The sequence below is a fragment of the Sinocyclocheilus grahami genome, unplaced genomic scaffold (genome assembly GCF_001515645.1).
Source record: "Sinocyclocheilus grahami isolate Dianchi unplaced genomic scaffold, SAMN03320097.WGS_v1.1 scaffold23.1, whole genome shotgun sequence".
Lineage (NCBI taxonomy): Eukaryota > Metazoa > Chordata > Actinopteri > Cypriniformes > Cyprinidae > Sinocyclocheilus > Sinocyclocheilus grahami.
In genome coordinates, this window is record NW_015505202.1 from 147,314 (window position 1) to 171,189 (window position 23,876).

Genomic DNA, 23,876 nt, shown 5'->3' on the forward strand with positions numbered 1-23,876 from the left:
AAAAAAAAAACATGTTATACGGTATAGGTTTATTTTTCTTACCCCACCAGCAAATGTGTTTTGTTTTAAGTATATAATTTTATGTGATAAATGCTTAAAACAAGAAAATGAAAAGTCAAACATTTATATTCAATTAAATTATATTTCAAAAAGTATTATTTGTATTATGTATAATATAAACGTATTATATTCAAAATAAATACAATTTAAGATATAGTAAAACATTTGAAATCTATTTATATGAAAGCTATTTATGAAAACAAGTCTTAATATCTTACACTAATGTTCTTTTCAGCTTAATTTAACTTATAACAGATATTTGTTTACTTATAATTAAGACTAAAATTCTGATTCAGACTGATCAAATACTGTGCTGTACTTTTGACTGGAAACTAAATTTATTATCATCAGGGTTGCTGCTTATTAAAAACAGACATGTGAACTTTGTCACCTCAAAAACCCCTTTTGATAAATAAATGGAAAACAAGCACGAAAACCGTCTAATTAGTGCAATGACACAAATGTATGTCAGTGTCAATGCTGTTGAAAGAGCTCTTGTTCTCCACTCAACACAATGCCACCATTGACCCCTTTCTCCTGGTCAGAAGTCAGAGGGCTGTAAACAGCCAAACAACTTCTCCTAGTTAAAAATCACAGCGCTTCGTAATGTGCGTTGTGCACTATGTCTCCATGGAGCTCTTGTTGGTCCTGGTGTTTCCTCTCCGTCGCCCTAGCTGTCAACACACGGCAAACCTCGTCAGCTCCAGATTTCTCTGGTGAGTGTTTTTCTCTGATTTTGTGGCTGTGATAGAGGAAATGCAGCATGCTGTCTTGGAGCAAACTTCCCAAAGGAAAGAAAACATTTTGTATTTTGTCTTTCAAACAATCTTTGCCAACAATCTGTAGTGTATCAGCTTAAAAGAGACGGGTGTTAGAGTCACAGAACTGTCCCATCCCGTGTTTATGTGTTATAGTACCATAAAAGTCAGCATTTAAGTGTCCCTGACAAATGTTAGCTTCTTAATTCTGCTGTTCTGTAGTGGCTTCAAGTAATAATAAGCCAAGAATAGCTCATTGTGTTTATTTGTGAGTGTGTCTGTGCCTGGCACTGCATAACAGAGGGCTCTACAGATGCAGAATGGCCTAACCCGAGAGAGAGAGAGAGAGAGAGAGAGAGGTACAGGCCAACCATTACAATTGCCATTGATCCAGTTCCGTCTCTTTGAATACTCATGGATATGGTCCGGTGAAGGAACGGAGCCATGCTTGTTTAAAACATAACAGTCTAGAAACCTGAGCTGCGTGGAAAAGTGGAGGATAAGAAAGAGAAAACTGCTTCTAGGGAAGGAAATGCTCTGCAGTATGTTCTCCAAGATTTAAATCCCAAGTCTGCCGTACAGTGAACAGGAAGACCTCTTTCAAATCCTGTTGGGGTCATTTCCTCTGACTACATGGCTGTCTTTGACCCCTGCCTCTCTTTCAGTGCAATTTTCTGACAAAGTTTTTGGGATTTGAAAGATGAAGAATTCCTAATACCATTTTTAAAGGAAATAGCAGCTTAATTTAGATTTAAACCATTTTTTTTAACTATTGATACAATTATTTTGTGATTGACTATAGATCTTTTTAGTCTAATCCCCCCCCCAAAAGTATTAATAAAATGATGCATAATGTATTAATAATACAAATAAATGCACAGGCTTACCAATATTTTTGTTTTATTATTATTATTATTTATTTATTTAATTTTATTTACCATTTTCCCCTCCCAAATCACTGAAATTTCTTATTAATAATTTGTAATAACAAATTTGCATTATTAATAATTTGCATTCATTTTGTTATTTGCCATTTTCTCCTTCAAAATCACTGAAATCTATTCTTAATTTCTTTTTTATAAAACATTATATAGACCCACCAAAATGCAAAATAATTAAGAATGTTCATTTATGTTTTCATTTTCTTTTCTTTTTTTCTCTGTTCTTTTCTTTTCTTTTCTTTTATTCTTTTTATTTTTGCAATTTTCTCCTCCTGGGTTCCAACCCAGCTGGAAATCTCAATGATTGTATTACTGTATTTGTAAGATTAAAACAGCAGTTGTGGTAGAAACTGAGTTTTAATGTCAGCCACACCTGACAAGATTAGATTAGTGAGGGAGGGAGTTGGCTTGCCCATTGTCATTCTGCTGGATTTGCACTACAACAGGCTCTACATTAGTTGTGGTCTACAATGCTGTTTTCTAAAAGCATTCACAATGCCTTGTTTGTATGCTGAGCCGTGACATAGGCCTTTATCTCTGCAACAGTGATGCTCAAATGATACTCTCCTTTTAGATTACCTCCACAGAATCCTTAAGAACCACACTGCCCATGCGTGTGATGGAGAGACGCTGTCCATCAGATGCCCCACCAGAACATCTGTGGCTGTTCTCTCAGCATTTTATGGACGCCGTATTCCAAGTCCATATCTATGCCCACAAACAAACCCAAACATAACAGAGGAAAACACAGACTGTATATCAACGACAGCCATTCAGGTATCTTTGATCTGCATTTACTCATTCTTTAATTCTAGAGATAAAAAATCTCTACAACTCATAATAATGAATGAATTTCAGTCAGAATGTGTGTTTTTTATGTCTAGAAAGTGATCTCTGAGTGCCAGGACCGACGGGAGTGCCAGATTCCTGTGGTGAGTCCTGTGTTTGGTCAAGATCCCTGCCCTGAAACCAGCAAATACATCATTGTCTCCTACAAGTGCAAGCCTGGTGAGACACCTTTATTTGTGCTTCAGCGATATTTTGTAACCGAACAGGACATCTATATCTACATTACATGCACCCAAATAATCAAATTGATGGCGCAGTAGGATTGAAAAGGCCTCAGTCAATCCGTTTGAGCTTGATCCAAATGAATTTCGATCTGATTGAAAGTAATGGTGTAGACCTGAAATGGTCTGATCAGTAGGCACAAAATAAGCATGTAAACACTTGAATCAGACTATATTTTCAAAATATCTTGCGTTTTTCACACACCTAATGAGTTTTCCATCTCCACAGAGCATCATCGCTCGAGAACGGTTTGTGAGAATGAGCGGCTGAAGCTGGCCTGTAAGAATGACACGGTTTTGGCCATCTATTCAGCCACGTTTGGCCACCTGGTCCTGGAGCATGACAGCCTTGAGTGCCATCAAGAGGCTAAAACAAAACCAGACATAGGTCTGAGACTGAAATAACACACTTCTCCCATCTAGTGGGAAGGTTTTGCTACAACAGCAGAGGCACCAAATTATGTGTTCAAATCCTTTTTTGTTTTCATTGTACAAAGTACAACAGAGATCATCAGATATGTTTAAAAACAGTCATTCATTTAATGAGATTATGTTTAAATGCTTGTTTCCTGTTAGAGTGCTTGTCTCCGTCAGCCTTGAGGAGAGTGTCAAGGAAGTGTCATGGCAGGACAAACTGCTCTGTGCTGGCTGATGCTCAGGGATTTGGAGACCCCTGTTTCCCTGGGACCAAGAAGCACTTGCGAGTTTCCTTCACTTGTGGTATATTTCAATAGGTTAAGGAAAACTACCAATACTTTCTACATTAATGTTGAAGCAGTCATAAAAAGATTTACCTTGTTGTTTATTTAGTACCACGGTATCTACTGGAAGATGTTGGACGTGGAAACCTAGATCCTTTCTTGCTCTCTGACTATTCACATGGTAAGACAAAGAATTTTATAGTGCAAACTCTCTTCATTACTAAGCTAATTTTAATTTGAATAAACTAGCTTGTATTAAAAAGATATTTTCAACGTAATAACTGCAACTCATTACATGTGTGAGTACTGCATATGAAAAAATGACAGGAAAGTTATACAGTTGTGGTCAAACGTTTACATACACCTTGCAGAATCTGCAATATGTTAATAGTTTTGACAAAATAAAAGGGAACATAAAAATTGCGGGGGGTTTTTTCATATATTTGTTTTTATTTAGTATTTCCCCGAATAAGCTATTTCACTCAACAGATGTTTACATATAGTCCGCAAGACAAAATAATAGCTACATTTATGAAGAAGTTTGCATACTCTTGATTCTTAATACTGTGTGTTGTTATCTGGATGATCCATGACTGTATTTTTGATCATTGTTTATGAGTCCATTGTTTGTTCTGAGCAGTTAAGCTGCCCACTGTTCTTCAGAAAAATCCTCCAGGTACTGCACATTTTCGATTTTCCAGCATCTTCTGCACCCTTTCCAGCAGTGACTGTATGATTGTGAGATCCATCTATTCACACTGAGGGCAACTGAGGGACTCATAAACAATTATTGCAAAAGGTGAAACATTCACTGATGCTCAAGAAGGCAACACAATGCATTAAGAGATGGGGGGTGTATTAAAAATCAAGCATTTGAAAACTTTTGATTGGGGTGTAAACATCTGTTATGTGATATTCAGGGCAGTACTAAATAAAAACTCAAATACATTTCTATTATCCTTGTTAATATTTTAAAATTATTCATATTTAGCGGATTTTTATAGCTGTATGTAAACTTTTGACCACAACTGCCCGTGACTCAGCTATATAACATAACTGCCAGTCATCGTGGTTGATGGTCTTGCTGACTGCTGGATACAACCCCGTCTTCCCCTTCACAGGAGGGTGGTATACTGGCCCCGGTGTGTCCAGACCACAAAACATTTTCACCAACTCTCTGGAAATCTTTTCCCAAATCCAGGGTATGTTAGATGTGGGGTCTGTTCGCAGAATGTTCAAATGATTTTATGCCATTTTTACTTACTATTATTCATCTTTCTTTTGTATGATCAACTATTTATTCAATTTTAAAATGTACACGTTTTGTTATATGCTACATGTAAATAATCAGTAAATACTTAACACTTAACATGAACTATATACACATGCCAAAGCCTTAGAGAACAAATGAATATACGAATACATATTTTTCTTCATAGTTTGCTAACATCAGCAGTCAGCAATGGCCTTCATATACTAAATGTGGTAGTATCTTACTAATGGATTTATCCTGTTGTCATCTATATTGTTGATTGTATTGTTCATCCTGGCCTCTCTTTTCCATTTGCCCAAGGTCTTCCGGAGACAGTGGCTTTATACTTTGTTTCTGGTATCTGTGCCGGTCTGTTCTTCGTGCTGTGTTTGTTCGGTCTCAAGTCCACCCTGATTAGAGATCTGAAAGACCTGGCCTCTGAGCTAGAAGATGAGCTCAAATCCTCCCACAGAACACATGGAGGACTAATAGATGATTTTGATGAAGATGACGCCTCCTTTCGGTCTTCTTTTCGCCACCTCGCACGCCCTTACCGCACACCAGACGTCTTCAACCCAGAGATGATAATGACAGTGGTGATGGAGGAGAGGAAGGATGAAGACAAACCTGAGATGCCCAATGGAGACATCTGGCCTCATATCAACTCTAGCCCTTATGCCATGCACAAAATCAAAACCTCGTCTGCTTAATCTTTATGTTCTCTGCATATCTGACTGTCTTCCCTGTTAAAAGAAATACGTTTATACGATTTGACACGAATGAAGTCCAAGATTAGACTTGAGAATTAGTGATGAGAATTGTGACATTGGTATCAAACCCACCTGCTTATGTTTTCCTTATAGACTGTATGTATGCATTTTCATATTTATATATAATTCAAACTTTTTTTTTAATTACTGGGGATGGAAGTCTGTGATGTGATTTCTTTGGAGTGCACATTACAAATAAAATTATAGTGTGCTTATCAAACACAGCCATCCAGGTGGAATTTGGTTTGAATAAAAACATGTAATCTGTTCTGGGTGGAACTGAAATAATAATACACTTGCAATACACACACATTATGCAACCAAAAGGAGCGCATCAGCTCTATATCCATTTTGAGATTTAGCAACAACTTTATATCCGATTAATATCAGGGCGTTTGACGGAAACTCTACAAAGTCAATATTTAAAGAATGCCGTAACTCATATTGTGTTTACACACAATATGCGAAAAAGTTGAGCATTCGTGACGTCCCCGAGCAGTGCATAACACGCCCAGTGATGTTGCTGCGTCCGGGACAGCGCGGTGATGATGACCTCGGAACTCATGACCGGTTATGTTTTGCAACATATTTTTGCCAACGTATTAAACCCGAACACCACTCGAGATATAATTTACCTATTAATGCGATAACACAACTGTCATCAACCGTGATCCCTGTTTAACCCCAAATTTGACATACACGTAACATTAGGCCTATTAGATGGGTGTCGTTTTCTCCGGAGTTCAATGACTCCGCACCGGCTCACAAGCTGACGCCCGCTCTTTTACGTCACTGCTTTTTAGAAGAGCGAGTGTACATTGATTGTTTTTTTCCCCACCCGTGTTTATTCAAAACCCGTTTTCACGGGCTAAATTATTCCTGAGCGAGCGAGCCGTCTCTCAATCAGCCCGGAAGGCCACGCGAGGAGAGGGGTGGAGCCTGACATGAGAAAACACTCGCGCTGAGTTTAGCCTGTTAGCTAGTCGCCTTGACGGCTTTAATTCAACACATTTAACAACATTCACGATGGAGTCTTCACTCGGGATATCTGATAGCCAGTGTTTGGCCGTATCCTTTGTTTGGGAGCTCGGTTGTTCATTTTGATTTTGTAAAGAGCAGTAGCGGTGTCATTTTGCCGTGCCTTGTTAACCTAGCTGTAATGGTAAACATAACAATTATTTTCGTCTTGTCAGTGTATTAAAGAGGCTGAACCGCATTCAAATGTTGTCATTTGGGTTGCTGTTTTCTCTCTACTGTCTGACATACGTTATACACGAGCGTCTCATGGTAAGCGTTGTTTTATCGTACTCTTATATTGCTTAGGAATAACTTGAACATCATAGATGTTACAGAAACGGTGGCTGTTTGTTATGAGAGTGGCGCTTTTAATGATTTTTAAATATCTTGAAGTAGGATAGGGATTTTCCACTAATGTTTTATCACTTACCTATTGGACTTATATAAAGTCCAACAAGTTCTTTGATTGTGGGAGGGAGGGAGAACGAGAACGAGAGGGAGCATGGGAGAGCCACGAGGCGTCACATTTTCCACCCTTTTCCTTTTCTTCTGCCTCCAGCTATTCAATTGAATCCTTAACAGTGATTTTTTTCAGACTGTTAGAGGACATGAGCTCAGAAACGGACAAAAAGAACCAAGACTCCTGTCCCTGTTAGAGTGTTCTGGAGAGTTCAAGTGAGTAGACTCTCTGTTTGTTTGATCTCAGTTTTCTTTCCACTTGATTCACATGTTTGTGCTGTTATACTAAACAATGATTTTGTGTAAAACAGGATTAGTTGAGAAACATGAGCATCAGAGCAGCTGTTCAATCAATGTTTGGACTGAACTGTTCATTCTGTCAGGTGGTTCATTGCTACTGCCTGTCTGTGTTATTACATTGATGGCTGTGTTGTCGTTTTTGGCCTTTTGGACATGATTAGCAACCAAACCCACCAACACATGCCATCTAATTGCTAGCTATCTAATGAGCATCTCTATCTTTAGAATGCTTTTAGCAAGCTGCTGTTTGTTTTTACATCCAAAGTTTTTTTTACATTTTACGTAAGATATGTCTTACCAGATTTATCTTTTCCTTTCAATCTGATGTACGTGATTCTTTATAATCCCTCAAACTTCAGCAACTTTTTAAAGATCGTGAATATGGACCCTTTCACAGACTGTGTGATGAAGAATTTCCACAAAAATGTAATGTGCATTTATAACAGCATATTTTGAGTTATATTAGCATATAAAAAAACTAATACAATGGCTGTAAATTTGACATCTTCCTCTGGTCTGAGTCTGACTGCCATAATCAAACTCTTTCTATTTTTTTCCTCTTTTGCAATGTTGTGGAAACACCATTATGGATTTTTTTCTTTTGCTGTTGGAGCAATTTGGAATGCAAAAATCATATTTGTTTTAGTCTCTCGTTCACTATTGCTTTACCCAACTGTGACAACTTCTGCTTCTCTGAACCCCAGAAATGTGAAATTTGAATGTGAAAGAAATGTGAATTACATATTGCCCTAACTGCTGGTTGCTATTGCCTAGATGTCAGAAGACTCTGTGAAAGATTGTGTAATGAGGCAGTGTGGCTTTCGTTGTGTGTTTGGTGGATGCCAGCATGCTGCCTATTATTCTGCATTCCACCTCAGTGTCCTAGAGCCTAATAAGCCTCACATGAGCACACAAACTCTTTAACTGCATTAAAACTGTACACACGCCACTTTACTCAAAGCTCAAGAACTGACTGGGTAAAAGAGGTCACAAATGTTATTTTTTTTTAATCATGTGTAATGAAAAGGATCTCATAACAATAAGAACAAAGTACACAGTTGATATTTCAGACGTGCATGAGGAAGCGTACATTTACTGTGACACATTAGGCATTAGATGTAAGCTTATGCATTGAAACCTTTTATTCAAATTACTTCTGTAGGTACCATTCATACCTTACAAAACTCTTGGATTATGGGAAATCAGTTAGAGCAGTGGTTCCAAATCCTGTTTCTTGAGAACCCCCAACACTGCACATTGTAGATGTCTCCCTAATCAAACACACCTCATGTGTGTCAGATAAGATGTTGTGGTTCTCCAGGATCAGGATTGGGAACCACTGAATTAGAACAACAAATTAAGTATTTAAAGTGATGGTTTACCTAAAAATCTAATAATTTTGGCATTTATTCATATATAAACATTGATCATCGCGCATACATAGAGCACAAAAAAATACAGTCAACGGCAGCTCAAGCGTACTTGAATGACTTGCAAGAACAAATTTCATTGGTTGAGGAAACTCAAACATGCTTGCGTGACACGCAAGAACAAACCTCACTGGTTCAAGTACACTCAAGCTTTCCTTTACCATATTTGATTAGCTCTATTTATGTACTTTGATCAGTGTTTAAATGTTAATAATGCCAAAATTATATCTGTTATAATCTTATAAAGCAATTGTGTCTCTTCAGAAGACATGAATGAAACCACTCAATTCATATGGATTACTAATTACTTCTGTAGGTACCATTCATACCTTACAAAACTCTTGGATTATGGGAAATCAGTTAGAGCAGTGGTTCCAAATCCTGTTTCTTGAGAACCCCCAACACTGCACATTGTAGATGTCTCCCTAATCAAACACACCTCATGTGTGTCAGATAAGATGTTGTGGTTCTCCAGGATCAGGATTGGGAACCACTGAATTAGAACAACAAATTAAGTATTTAAAGTGATAGTTTACCTAAAAATCTAATAATTTTGGCATTTATTCATATATAAACATTGATCATCGCGCATACATAGAGCACAAAAAAATAGTCAACGGCAGCTCAAGCGTACTTGAATGACTTGCAAGAACAAATTTCATTGGTTATTGAGGAAACTCAAACATGCTTGCGTGACACGCAAGAACAAACCTCACTGGTTCAAGTACACTCAAGCTTTCCTTTACCATATTTGATTAGCTCTATTTATGTACTTTGATCAGTGTTTAAATGTTAATAATGCCAAAATTATATCTGTTATAATCTTATAAAGCAATTGTGTCTCTTCAGAAGACATGAATGAAACCACTCAATTCATATGGATTACTTTTATGATCAATTTGTGAACTTTTTGAACCTTCAAAATTATGGTAGAATGGACCTTTAGTAGAGGGACAGAAATCTCTCCGGTTTCTTACAAGTTTGTGTTTTATAGATGAACAAAAGTCTTATGGGTTTGCAACAACATGAGGGTGAGTAGATGAGGACAGAATTTAAATTTTTGGGTGAACTGTCCCCTTAACCTGAATTACTAGAGCATCTTTGTATAGATCACTGAAGGTGTAACCAGCTAATAAAAGTATATTATGTTTCGTTTAGCTGGACAGACCTTTGAGGTGAATGGGCAGTGCTTGAACTGCATAACCATTTTAAGCTGTCTAGTCAATGAAATGTTAATGTGGCAGCGTGTGCCACAGTTTAACCTCAGAGAATTAGGAAATATATTTGGCATGAGCAGATTATAACCATCATCGCTACACTATGCTATTATTTGTATTGATTGAATGTGAGATTTCTTAGTAAGTCTAGGCCAAATTTCCCTTGTTCATGAGTGCTGCGTTTCCTGGCAACAGCATCCATTACAGCAATTATCGTCTTCTGAGAGTGAATGAGAGGGGCTCACTGGCAGCACAGAGTGGTTCTAGTCTTGCTTGCATGCGCATGCATAGCACACTCAGGCAGTGAAATCTGAAGGTTTTTCCAATAATCCACTGTAATTTAATTTACCATGGAGTGAAATGGAGGTAAGACCATGTTGAGAGGAACCTGATGCCCTGGAGTTGGCACTGTTATTTTCAGAGAGTGAAATATGGTCTGCAATTAGCTCTCCAATATGCATTTAGCCTGCTGCATTTCCATAAGCTTCCCTCCACCCTCTACATTCTGAAGATACATTTTTGATGAGATAAGATTATGCTGGACCATTACAGCAATTATCGTCTTCTGAGAGTGAATGAGAGGGGCTCACTGGCAGCACAGAGTGGTTCTAGTCTTGCTAGCATGCGCATGCATAGCACACTCAGGCAGTGAAATCTGAAGGTTTTTCCAATAATCCACTGTAATTGAATTTACCATGGAGTGAAATGGAGGTAAGACCATGTTGAGAGGAACCTGATGCCCTGGAGTTGGCACTGTTATTGTCAGAGAGTGAAATATGGTCTGCAATTAGCTCTCCAATATGCATTTAGCCCGCTGCATTTCCATAAGCTTCCCTCCACCCTCTACATTCTGAAGATACATTTTTGATGAGATAAGATTATGCTGGACCATAGTGGAAATATGAGATGCAATAACATTCAAAAGTTTGAGGTCAGTAAGATTTGACAATGTCTCTTGTGCACACCAAGGCTGCATTTATTTGATCACAAATACAGTAAAAGCAGCAACCTTGTGAAATATTTTTACAATTAAAAAGAACAATTTTCTATTGTAATATATTTTAAAATGTATTCTTTTGATGACAAAGCTGACTTTTCTGCAGCCATTACTCCAGTCTTCGGTGTCGCATGATCCTTCAGAAATCATTCTAATATGCTGATTTAATATCAGTATTGGAAACAGTTTTGCTGCTTCATATTTTTTGGAACCTGTTATATTTTTTTCAGGATTCTTTGATGAATAAAAAGTTTAAAAGAACAGCATTTATTCAAAATATAAACCTTTATAGCAATATACACTACCGTTCAAAACTTAGGGTCAGTAATTATCCCTCCACCCTCTACATTCTGAAGATACATTTTTGATGAGATAAGATTATGCTGGACCATAGTGGAAATATGAGATGCAATAACATTCAAAAGTTTGAGGTCAGTAAGATTTGACAATGTCTCTTGTGCACACCAAGGCTGCATTTATTTGATCACAAATACAGTAAAAGCAGCAACCTTGTGAAATATTTTTACAATTAAAAAGAACAATTTTCTATTGTAATATATTTTAAAATGTATTCTTTTGATGACAAAGCTGACTTTTCTGCAGCCATTACTCCAGTCTTCGGTGTCGCATGATCCTTCAGAAATCATTCTAATATGCTAATATGATTTGCTGCTCAAGAAACATTTGTTCTTATTATTAATGTTGAAAACAGTTGTGCTGCTTAATATTTTTGTTGAAACCTGGATGTATTTTTCCCCCCCCCAGAATTCTTTGATGAATAGAAAGTTCAAAAGAACAGCATTTATATGAAATGGAAATCTTTTGTTGCATTATAAATATCTTGTAGCATTATAATGTCTTATCCATGTCACTTTTGTTTTGATTAATCTCCTTGATGAATAAAAGTATTCACTTCTTTAAAGTGACCCTAAACTGTTAAATGATACTCTACAGTGTACTGCATGCTAAACGTATAAAGTGAGCAAAAGTGGTGTTATCACCCTGTTTTGTTTTGTTTTTTTCATTTGTAAACCGCGTGTTTCTGTCGAAAAATCTAAATATATAAACCGACTTTGTTAAAATCATAGAATAAAATAAATTCATAAAGTAAGTCTTTGTGAGACAGGTTATGTATTCTTGTACGACATTTCATGAATGAATCTCTTGTTGTTAGGTTGGATATTCTGGCAAATCCTGAAGCAATTGTATTAAGCCCAGTGCCCCAGCTCTCTATCCCCATTAATAACCATTTTCAGATAGTTCGAGGTAAGCTTCTATTGACTATTTATACTTTACAGAAGGGCTTTGTGTAACAGTGTAAATGCATTTGCTCTCTCCTCACTATAATATTTTTCTCCCTGTTCAAACTCACCTTTGGTCTCTGTCAGTGAGGCTTAGATAATAAGCACTGTTTTGAATGATGAAATCTCCCTCTCCTGATCAAATATTAAAAAATCATTTGTCACCATAGAGGGCAGGTTATTTTTTATGTTATGTATTTCCTGGTACAGTCCTCTTAAAGTCTTTCCTTGACTTTCTTTAATTTCCTATTTTAGAGGCTGAAGAAGCGCTTCTCATTGACATCTCGATTAACAGTAAGTTTTTAATTAGTCCTCTTTTCAATTGTTTGTTTTATGATTCCTTGTTTTAAATTATTTTATATTTTATTGAATCATAGCCAAGTGTCTTATTCAATTGTATGCAGTGTGTTGGGATGATTACATCAGCATAGAATAAAAATCAAGTGTATTTCAAATAATTGTTGCATAATTTATAGTTCAATCATATCTATCCGGCTGTTAGCAGCTTATTTTAGCAGCATTCAGATTAAGCAGTTTATTGCTACTCTTTTTATCCATTTAATATTATTTCTATAAATTGTATGAAATGGTAGAAGCTTATGTACATTATATTTGTCATGCGATTTGTATACTTGGGCAGGTTTCTTAATGCATATTGCTTCAATAAATAAGTGCTTTTGCTAATGAATAAAAGGCATAGCTCGATGTTTGGACGTGAGAATGTGACACAATGTTCCTCAACAGCGACGGTACGGATTCGTCTTCAAGGCGAGCAAACGCCGGCGCTTCTCCTGGAGCTGCAGGATGATGTTCACACTCAGTCCTTCTTACAGCATGTGACGAAGGCCAAACAGCACGGTGATGCATCTCATTTTCCCTGCACAGAATGCAGCCACAAACATCAAGCCACATTTCTTATTTATTGACTACTCTAATCATTTATTTACCAGAGTAACCAACACCTAGATTTATAGGTTTGTTGGTAATGAATGCTTCCTGGAAGAATTTGACCTTGGTGTCAGGCAGAAATTTAGACACACATAACTCTTTAGTGTTGGTTTACTTTAGTTTATGTTGTTACAACCACAATGAAGTCAAAGGTTAAGCCACCTGCTACATGATTTCTCTAATTTGTTAAATCACTGATTTTAATTCAGCTCAGGTTAAGTTTGTCTTCAAACTTTTACCTTAGAGGCTTAAATTCTTGACATTGTCCACTGACATTTCATGAGCTCAGTATTTCATTTGTGACAGTGTGCCGAAGTCTACTTAAGGCTGGAATACAATACACAACTTCAAAATAAACAGATATTAAAACACTTGGTATCATACATTTGCCGACTTTGTAAATGGTTAGAGTGAAAACCTGGGCATAACACACTACCAGACTTTAAAGACGTTCCAAACACAGCAACAACAAAAAAACATTGCCCTTGCTAGATTTTATCAGGTTAGTGGCATAAAATCTTTTTGTTTTAAGGCATCAGGTTAACTTCTCCTGGAGAAGATATTTTTGAACAGAATTACATAATCTTCTTTGTTTTCTGAGTTTTGTTCATGAAATTCTGACTGCCCAAAATCTGCTGACTGACTTAGACTTTCGTCAACTAGCATTGTCCATGCTTCACATTGGGACAAAAGTCGTGTGGTGTATTCCCGCCTTTACAAGACACTGTCGGTAATACTCTGAAATTATTAATCATTGAAGGTAAGATAACTTCAAAACAGCACGTATAAACAAAAATGATTCCGAATTCTAATCAAAGATTTTCATATTCGTTTTTATAAGAAGATTTGAAAAAATAAATATCATGTCCAGATCAGGGAAACATTTAAAGCTGAAAACCATGAAAACCTGCTTTTCATGTTTTTGTTTTGGTTGTGGTTTATTCTGACAGGTTGATTTTATCCTTCTGTTTTGAATGTACAGATTTTTGGTCTTGCATCCATATTTATGCCCACTGTTCATTGAAACAGACCTGTGCTTTACTTTCCACTCTTGAAAGTAGAGCTGCCTATACTAAAATTGACAATATTAAATATTTTTTCACTGCTGAAGACATTTTGAAAACCATTTGCCATTCACCGTAACTACATGAAACATCACTGTTAAATGGTCCACCTTTAGCTGAGAGGAAGAGTTCACAGCCCAGAAAGATGGAGCCTGTTGTACCCGTTCCAGTCCCACCTCAAAGAGGAACCTCCAAATCCACCTCAAATAACATCAACAATAGCACTTTAGTAAATCCCTCAAAAACAGGTATGTTATAAAAAATGGCACAAATAATACAAGAACATTACTATTTCTACATGGGGTTGCATGAGCAGATACATCAAAGACAGTAGTTGCTAGTCAATGCTTTGTCACTTACAATCCTGCTGGTCTGTTCCTCTCTGTTTATAGACTCCGTTCTCTCACTGGCCACAGATTTTGGCTTTGAAGAGAAGAAGAACAAGCAAAATCGTATAGTTGCACAACGAGAGCCACCTGCTCCACCACTGCCCCCTCTTCCCCCTCGGAAGGGCACATATACACCATCGAGTAACCTCACAGCAGGCCCAACTACTAAAGAAAGGCCACCATCCGCACAGAACTCCACATCAGTCAGAAATGAGTGAGTGCTACTGGTCTTAAATGCAGAAGCCTGTGGATTTTCAGCTGTGTTGAACTTATTGCTGTTTGTAGTTACAGACTTCAGTCTGTAGACCGCTCCGGTTCCTGGTCTGACAGCCCATCCAACTACACCATGAGACAGGCTATGATGAGCAGCCACACAGGGTCAAGGGAAGGCCTGCTCAAGTATCGTCTCAACAAGAAGGAGAAAGAATACGTGGACATTAAGAACTTTAGGTAAATGCAACATGCCTGAAAATGTGTCATTGGTTTTGATTCCTGGCATTTGATTGAGTCACTGCTTAACAGGTTCTTCATTGGCACTTGGAATGTGAATGGTCAGTCTCCTGACAGCAGTCTTGAGCCCTGGCTGTGCAGTGACCCAGACCCTCCAGATGTCTACGCACTGGGGTGAGTGGCAGAACATGAGGTCCCTGCTCCACTGGAAACACATTCGGAGCATGCAAATGGGGCAGTGTTTGGGAAACCTGTTTGAAAACAGTCATTATAGTTGCAATTTTGTGAGTCCAGTGGGACAGACTTTAAAAATGTCACCCTTTATTGATAATTGTACATTATTAATTGTCCATTTGTAGATTTGATTGATTATGTTCATATTGATTTGTTCTGTTATTTGGCAGATTTCAGGAGCTGGACCTGAGCACAGAGGCCTTTTTCTATATGGACTCATCCAAAGAACAGTTATGGGTTGATGCAGTAGAGAGAAGCCTCCATCATAAAGCCAGATACATAAGGGTGAGCGAACGACAGCTGATTTTTGATATTCAACATTTAAAATGCAAAGAACAGTCTAGTCTTTCCTGTGGTCAGCTGAAGAAAGTATGTGGTGCTCGCTTTAATTTTGTATGAACTTTTCATGAGGCTCTGCATCCTGTCTTCAGATCCGTATCATTCGCCTAGTGGGAATGATGTTAGTGGTGTATGTCAACAAGGAGCACAAACATCACATTCAAGAGGTGGCTTCTGAGTCTGTGGGAACTGGCCTCATGAATAAAATGGTACGTTTGAATTTGTAACAATAGGAAGTGGTTTGTCAAAACAGGAAGTACTTCTAGCCTATCACTTGGCATATAATGTGTATCTTTTGTTATATTTGCATTAGATATGGTGTACTCTCAGAGTGGTATTGATTACACAAATGACAGAAAATGACCACAAAACGAATGATCAGTAGATCAGTGTCTGACCTGATAATATTAACTCACTTTTATTGCTCCATTACTGTAGGGGAATAAAGGAGGAGTGGCTGTGCGCTTTGTGTTCCATAATACTAGCTTCTGCTTCGTAAACTCTCACTTGGCGGCTCATGTGGATGATTATGAGCGGCGGAACCAGGACTACAAAGACATATGTGCCCGCATGAGTTTTCACCTGCTGGAATATCCACCTCTAAGAATAGTCAAACATGAGTGAGTGTCACCAACATCTTGTTATCCAATGTAGTCATTTTTGAAACTGAATTCCTGTGATTAGATAACAGAATTTTAAGCTAATATTGGGTCTATATTTAAATGGTTCAGTGTTATGATTTCTCCTCTAAGTGTGGTGATTTGGCTTGGAGATCTCAACTACAGGCTATGTTTGCCTGATGCTGGGGAGGTAAAAAGACTTATTGCTGAGAAGGAGCTGCGGAGGCTTCAAGAGTATGATCAGGTGAGACCTTGCAGTGATGCTACTTTATAATAATATTTTAGAATTGTTTCACTCATTATTATATTAGTTATTCATATTTGTAATTAAACACAAACGTGTGTTCATTAGTGGTTTCCTTTACTATGCACTCCCTTGTATTTATCTGGTTTAGGTTATCATTTGTTGCTTCCTCTTTTCTTTTTCCTGTGTGTGTGTATATGGCAGTTCTTTAAGTGGTAGCCAAATATAGACGGACTTCCATTTTTGTTCTAAAAGCACACTTAATAGCATCTTCTGTTCCACTTTGTCAGCTGAACATCCAGAGAAAGACTAAATGTGCCTTCACTGACTTTATGGAAGGGGAGATTAATTTCTGCCCAACTTACAAATATGATGCTAAATCAGACCGATGGGACTCAAGGTAAAGTTCTTGGAGATTAGGACCTCTTCCTTTATACATCTTTGTTTGATGATCTTAAAATTAAAAGAATCAGGTTTGATTTGGTTTTTGTCGTCCACAGTGGGAAGTGTCGAGTCCCTGCCTGGTGCGACCGTATCCTCTGGAGGGGGAGCAACGTGAAGCAGCTTCACTACCGCAGTCACATGGAGCTGAAGACCAGTGACCACAAACCTGTCAGCTCTCTCTTCAGTATCGGGGTGAGGTTTACTTCTTTCATCATGCTCCAATAAAGGAGTTGAGAGCATCACATTGATTTTATGTGTGCTACAGGTGAAGATGGTGATTGAGCAGCGCTACAAGAAGGTGTTCGAAGAGATTGTGCGGGACATGGACAGGATGGAAAATGACTTTCTGCCCTCTTTGTCCCTAACACAACGGGAGGTGAGTAATGACAGAAAGCCAGACAGGGGAGTGTCTCCTCTGACAAACTGTCTCTGCATCGATCGACTGGCCTGCCTCCAGTCTTTCTGAGATCCCACTATTTATATCAGTGGAGGGTTGATAATGTTTGCACAATCTTAGCACTTCTCTGGACTGCGAGTGGGTTATAGGCTGATCTCATGTGCCATAATTGCTTTCAGACTACATGCACCAGTCTGTCTTTAAAATAAAAGAAAGAAGAAAAGACAGTAAAAAATAAACTGATCTGCATCACACTGAGGATATTTTGTAATGCATGCATAAATGTAAAATATATCATGGCATCCACATAAATATTAAGCAGCACAACTGTTTTGAACATCGATCATAATAAGAAATGTTGGTTTGCACAATCTTAGCACTTCTCTGGACTGCGAGTGGGTTATAGGCTGATCTCATGTGCCATAATTGCTTTCAGACTACATGCACCAGTCTGTCTTTAAAATAAAAGAAAGAAGAAAAGACAGTAAAAATAAACTGATCTGCATCACACTGAGGATATTTTGTAATGCATGCATAAATGTAAAATATATCATGGCATCCACATAAATATTAAGCAGCACAACTGTTTTGAACATCGATCATAATAAGAAATGTTTTTGAGCACCATATTAGCATAATTTCTAAAGGATCATGTGATGCTGAAGAATGGCTGCTGAATATTCAGCTTTGCCAAACACATTTTGAATGGTATTGTATGTGCTTACAGCATAATTTTCATGTTACACCTGTTTTTTATCCCATAGTTCACTTTTGAGAATGTGAAGTTCCGTCAGTTCCAGCGTCAGAGTTTTCTCATCACTAATGACGGACAGGTTGCTTGCACCTTCGCCTTCATTCCCAAACTCAATGATTCTCAATACTGTAAGCCATGGCTACGTGCTGAGCCCAGCGAAGGGGTACTAGACCCTAGTGAGTATCTCATATGGCATCAAATAAAAATGAATGTTGTAGTTGACAAAGTGTTTGATAATGTCTTTCTCTACTTCCTTTTATCCTTTACTGTGTTTTTCATTTTTATTCAATTTTCATGGCTGGATAATGTTAGTATACTTCATTTGCATCCACGTCCAGAAGGACCACAGAATTTTACTGAAAATATGTGAAATTTGTTCACCTGAAATATCAAGAGGTGGCTTGTTGCCAAAAATTTTACTATTACTAGTTTATGACCTGTAAACACCAAACCTCTAAACAGCTAACGGAATACTAATTTCAGTTTTGGTGTTTTGATTAAAAATTATTTCAGTGTATCTGTAATTAAAACACAGTTTTGTGAATGGGTCATTTTGCCAAATGATGAAAACAAGAGAATAAATCCATTGCATTTTTCTTTAAAGACAGTAAAGTGTCATGTCAGCTGGCCATGTTTTCAGTTGAAAAAACGCATATGATGTGTCATTTCAATTGTTTTATTCGTGTGCAGAATGCGCATCCTCCAAATTGTCTATTTATTCCTACTCCTTGTAGATGAGGCAATGGAGATCTTTCTGGAGGTGTATGTCAGTAAAGACTCTGTGACGCTGCTAAACTCTGGTGAGGATAAAATCGAGGACATCCTGGTGCTTCATCTGGACCGGGGAAAAGACTACTTCATCACTGTTGCGGGAAAATACCTGCCCAGCTGTTTCGGCACATCTTTAGAGACCCTGTGCCGTATGAAGAAGCCCATCCGTGAGATCCCCATCACCAAACTCATCGATCTGGTGAGGCACAGGCCGCAGCTTCAGTTGATTTAGATGGATTATAGTCACAGGATTCATGGCTAAGTAAGGATAAGTGGCTGACGTTGCAAAAGCTTTCGTCTTCCTTTCTTTGCCAGTGGAAGGTCATGACAGACAGTGGCAAGGAATTTTGCCCCCAGATTTTAGATAAGAGATTTTAGATGTCCGGTTTGACATGATTCTTCTTTGAGGCTAGAATGAGGAAGTCATGTGTAGAAATAAATGTTTTTATGGGATACAGGTTGTTCAGGACCAGTAGGTCATCATGCAAGCCACCCGTGCTGTTCGTAACATTTCCATTTGCTGCTATATTCTCAAAATATGGTTAGTTTTTCATTTAGAGAGTAGTCATCTTTAGTTTTTTTCTGTCTCTGTGCTTTTCAGTGATCACCTTTGATTGCCGAAAGCTGCTTATCTGTGATTTTGCAATACTGGCTCCGTGTTCTCACTGTTTGTTTCTCTATTATCTCATCTGTCCCTTCTTTTACTCCTTTCTTCTCTGACTACTCCTTTCCGACCAATCATTCTGGGTCTGCATGACTCTCAGGGAGAGGATAGCTGCATGGAAAAGGTAAAGTCCCTCTTTATCCACAGAAAAGATGTATTAGGTTATGCAATAGGACAACTGCAATTATTGTGACTTACCTGTGTGTTTGTGGGTGACTGTCCTGTTTTTAAATGTTTGTCCCAGTGTGACAGTGTCTCGATGTGCTTGCCCGTTCCTACAGGTCAGCTTGCTGCAGCCACTGCTGGTTCAGGCTAATGAAAGTCACTGAGGCTTGAATCTCTCTGCTTGAATTCTGCCCCTCCTTTCCTCCTACAGCCCACTGCTCACCAGCCAGCGATATTAGATTAGTAGAGAGAGACAGCAGCTCACAGCATGGCGAAACCCGCCTCACAAATCAGTGTTTGTAATTTGGAGTCGACTGTTCTTCAGAGTTGTTTTTGCCTCTGTGGCTCAGCATGAGTTGCATTCCTACTAATTGCATGAGTCCCCTTATATTGTTCAGTGGTCTTGGGGCTGTCACTTTTCTCCACGTAATACATTTCTACGTCTGTATGAGAGAGAGAGAGCGAGAGCAATGTTATTTGTCATCCTTTTTCAAATGTCACATGGATGAATTTGTTATGGCTGTTATATGCTTTAAACTTTTAACAAAGTGGTCATTCTCCAGGTTGTACTAGAACCATCTTAACAAACATCTGTATTTTTAAAGGCACTTTCCACAAAAAGGGTGCAAATAAAAAGTTATCATTGTATTAATTACATTAATATTACAGTATGACATTATATAAAAGTTTTTAACATTAATTATAAACTATAATGTTTCTTGAGCTGCAAATCAGCATATTAGAATCAATGATTTCTGAAGGATCATGTGAAAATTCAGCTTTGCCATCACAGGAATAAATTGCTTTTTAAAATATATTAAAATAGGGAACAGTTATTTTAAATTGTAATATTTCACACTATTGCTTTTTTTACTATATTTGATCAAATAAATGTAGCTTTGATGCGCATAAGAAACAATTTTAAGAAATGTTTTTAGTTATTTTGGCAGAAAGGCATGCAGTTCCACTTAATTAAATATAATTTCAACTAAATGTCAGTGTTTTATGATTTTAAATGTTGGATACAGTTGAGAATAGAGTTGAGAAAGAATAGTTCAACAAAATGAATAGGATCTAGCACATTTAAAAAAATGTGACACCGAAATGTGCTGTATTTGTGGAAAGTACTACAAAATACCTTATGTCTCTGTTCTTAAAGTTAATACAGAATTAAATATAGTTTGTAAGAAAGTGATAATTTTTCAATTTCACAGGAGAAATGCCGGATTAATTTCTTGTTGGACAGTGCTGGAACAGAGGATAAACCTCTGAAGATTCCCAAAGAGGTCTGGTTACTTGTTAATCACCTCTACACCAAGGCCTGCCAGCAGGTAAACAAAATAAAGCATGAATGCACCAATGATTAATCATAACATCTCAAATTACTAATGAGTTTTTTTTTATATACACAGGAGGACCTTTTCCAGACCCCTGGCCTGCAAGATGACCTACAAAGTATTATTGACTGCTTGGACACCAGCATTCCTGAATCCATCCGTATCCTTTCCCACCAAAAGATATATAAATAGGTTTATATATGGAAAGGATGAGTTTTTCCCAGCAGATAGATTCTAGATATTTGGTAGTCTGTACAAACCTTTTTAAAGGGTTCTCAGAGTTAGCATACAAATGCTTATGTCTGTCACGTCAGTGAATGTAACCGAGTGGCTCCCTTTAAAACTGGTCTGACTGGCTGGACTCTCCCACACAATTCATCCCTGTGCTGCTGAGAGACTGAGAATGTTTCCTCTGTCCTACTCTAATGGTGCTCGAGACATCCCTAGAGACACTGTGTACTTTCTTTTCTCTCCCTGTCTTTTCCTTTTTCTCACTGCTGTATTTTCTCTTCCTGATGCTAATATGTGCATTCCCACTGTTCACCATGGTTCTCCTTGACTGTTGGTTAGCTGGCTCTAATCACTCAGTTGCCGAAGTACTATTGATCTTCTTGGAGGCTCTTCCTGAGCCTGTGCTGTGTTATGAACTCTATCATCGCTGTCTTGAATGCTCTCATGACAGCCGCCTGTGCAAGCAGGTAAACATGGATGCATGGCAGTAACTAGACTGGGACTGTCAAGACTATGTATTTAATATGCTATTTGTGCTATCTATGTATGTTCTTGTTTCAGTTCCTACTCACAAGCTCTCCATATGATTCTGCATTCAATGTGATTTGATTCTGATTCACTTTGGGTGTATTTTATTGTCCATTTTGCTTTTATGAAAGAAACTTTCTCTCAGCTATTGATGTAACTTATACAGAATTAACAATGAAGTCTAAACTATGCAGTTCAGTTGCTGTTCATTTGTGATAATCAAAAAAAAAAAAACTTTAAATAGCATTTATGTAAAACTATTAATATAACTGTGTAAAATTATTATACTCTTATAAGCTCACGAATATATAAATCTTACTGACCCCAAATTTATATATATATTATATATATTATTATTATTATATATATTTTTCCCCCTTGGAAGTTTATATATTTCTTCTTCTTATATATATATATTTTTCCCCCTTGGAAGTTTATATATTGCTTCTGCTTCTTCTGCTTCTGCTTCTGCTTCTTCTGCTGCTTCTTCTGCTTCTGCTTCTGCTTCTTCTTCTGCTTCTGCTTCTTCTTCTGCTTCTGCTTCTTCTTCTGCTTCTGCTTCTGCTTCTTCTTCTGCTTCTGCTGCTTCTGCTGCTGCTTCTGCTTCTGCTTCTGCTTCTTCTGCTGCTTCTTCTGCTTCTTCTCCTCCTTCTCCTTCTCCTCCTCCTCCTTCTATTTATGCTTTTAATTGATCAAAAGTCACCAGTAAAGACAACATTTCAAATAAATGCTGATCTTTTGAACTTTCTATTGAAATTTCAATTTGCATAATAAAATAGAAAACCGTTTTAAATTTGAATAATATTTCACCATATTTCTGTTTTTATTGTATTTATGATCAAATAAATGCAACCTTGGTAAGCATATGATACTTTGAAAAACGTACCAAAAAATCTAACTAACCCTAAGATTTCTTATATTTTTATATATATATATATAGATGTAAGAAAGCGCACAAGTCTCAACCATCCAACCATATTTTCGCCATATATTTTATACAGAAGACTGTTCAAATGATTAAAGGGGTCATATGAAGCGATTTTCAATTTTTCTTTTCTCTTTGGAGTTTTACAAGCTCTTGGTGCATAAAGAAGAGCTGTAAATTTGCAAAGACTAAAGTCTCAAATCCAAAGAGATATTCTTTATAAAAGTTAAGAGTCAACCACGCCTACCTAAAATGGCTCGTTCTAACACACCCCCACATGTCTTCGTCACGATGTGGGAAGATTTGCATAACGCCGCCCAAATGTTCACGCAAAGAAAGAAGGCGTAACTTTTATTCTCACTGTAGTATTGTTGTTCCCACCGCCGCCATGTCGTGAAGGCGCTGTGTGTTTCGTTGTGAAAGCAAAACTACTTTGTTTGGCCTTCCAAAAGAGGACCATATCCGCTTCGTCATGCCTAGAGCTGATCCGTGCTGGTCGCTGAGGAAATACATCAACTTTGTGCTGTGGATAGCCGGATCGGCTTTCACCATGGAGCGGTGTCCAGCCCGGGGTCGTCACATGTGTTTGCCGCAAGCCCGCCCGCCTCCGCTCACTCTAGCCCGCCGGGTGTGACGTTGTGAAAGCGAAACTACTTTTTTTGGCCTTCCAAAAGAGGACACGACAAGAAATCAGTGGTTAAGTTGTATTTACAACACTGTTCCAGAACAGTTCAACCCAAATATTCAGATGTGTGCAGCGCATTTTATGGAGGACTGTTTCCTGAACCTGGTAGAGTAGACTACAATGCCGGCTGTTCTGACTCACAGACTAAGTTTTTTTATATTTAAAAAATTTGCCACTGACTATTCAAACGCGAGTTTTGAGCAGTGTGGAGTAGCGCTTGTTGTTTGTAATTTCTCCAATCACAAATGCAGACATGGTTTTATGTTTATGCGGCACGATTCAACGTGTAAAAAGACAGTATAAGTCATTATAATCTGTAATTATGTCCCCACTGGATGCAACAAATGCCTCGTTTATAATGGGTTTTAATGTTTTTGTCGTGTCGCTCCGGCCGGACAGGGCATCACAGTATGG

General features: G+C 37.8%; 2 protein-coding genes across 7 annotated transcripts in view; both read left to right on the forward strand.

The window, feature by feature from the left end:
• The first annotated feature begins 563 nt into the window (after positions 1-563).
• Positions 564-5,878, forward strand: LOC107561446 (protein eva-1 homolog C-like). Of its 2 annotated transcripts, XM_016245896.1 has the most exons (8): positions 564-776; positions 2,334-2,536; positions 2,644-2,767; positions 3,059-3,217; positions 3,406-3,549; positions 3,640-3,711; positions 4,652-4,732; positions 5,104-5,878. In XM_016245896.1, the coding sequence occupies exons 1-8, from the start codon at positions 683-685 to the stop codon at positions 5,490-5,492; spliced, it is 1,266 nt and encodes a 421-aa protein (XP_016101382.1). In that variant the 5' UTR covers positions 564-682; the 3' UTR covers positions 5,493-5,878. The 2 variants fall into 2 exon arrangements, with proteins under 2 accessions (XP_016101382.1, XP_016101389.1); XM_016245903.1 differs by lacking the exon at positions 4,652-4,732 and having other exon boundaries at positions 5,104-5,877.
• Positions 5,879-6,080: 202 nt separating this feature from the next.
• The window catches only part of LOC107560181 (inositol polyphosphate 5-phosphatase OCRL-1-like), a 24,181-nt gene continuing 6,385 nt past the window's right edge, over positions 6,081-23,876 (forward strand). The window contains exons 1-22 of one of the 5 annotated variants that reach the window (XM_016244295.1): positions 6,081-6,620; positions 7,165-7,244; positions 12,147-12,238; positions 12,529-12,567; positions 13,018-13,131; positions 14,402-14,533; positions 14,678-14,888; positions 14,960-15,124; positions 15,197-15,298; positions 15,529-15,643; positions 15,790-15,906; positions 16,136-16,317; positions 16,450-16,561; positions 16,852-16,961; positions 17,062-17,197; positions 17,271-17,381; positions 18,167-18,332; positions 18,891-19,126; positions 19,692-19,715; positions 20,971-21,087; positions 21,169-21,253; positions 21,664-21,791. In XM_016244295.1, the coding sequence (XP_016099781.1) occupies positions 6,579-6,620; positions 7,165-7,244; positions 12,147-12,238; positions 12,529-12,567; positions 13,018-13,131; positions 14,402-14,533; positions 14,678-14,888; positions 14,960-15,124; positions 15,197-15,298; positions 15,529-15,643; positions 15,790-15,906; positions 16,136-16,317; positions 16,450-16,561; positions 16,852-16,961; positions 17,062-17,197; positions 17,271-17,381; positions 18,167-18,332; positions 18,891-19,126; positions 19,692-19,715; positions 20,971-21,087; positions 21,169-21,253; positions 21,664-21,791 (2,616 nt within the window). In that variant the 5' untranslated portion in view covers positions 6,081-6,578. Of the gene's footprint in view, positions 6,621-7,164; positions 7,245-12,146; positions 12,239-12,528; positions 12,568-13,017; positions 13,132-14,332; positions 14,534-14,677; positions 14,889-14,959; positions 15,125-15,196; positions 15,299-15,528; positions 15,644-15,789; positions 15,907-16,135; positions 16,318-16,449; positions 16,562-16,851; positions 16,962-17,061; positions 17,198-17,270; positions 17,382-18,166; positions 18,333-18,890; positions 19,127-19,691; positions 19,716-19,835; positions 20,230-20,970; positions 21,088-21,168; positions 21,254-21,663; positions 21,792-23,876 lie in introns of those variants that run through there. The other 4 variants (XM_016244302.1, XM_016244316.1, XM_016244324.1 and 1 more) reach the window with 4 other exon arrangements.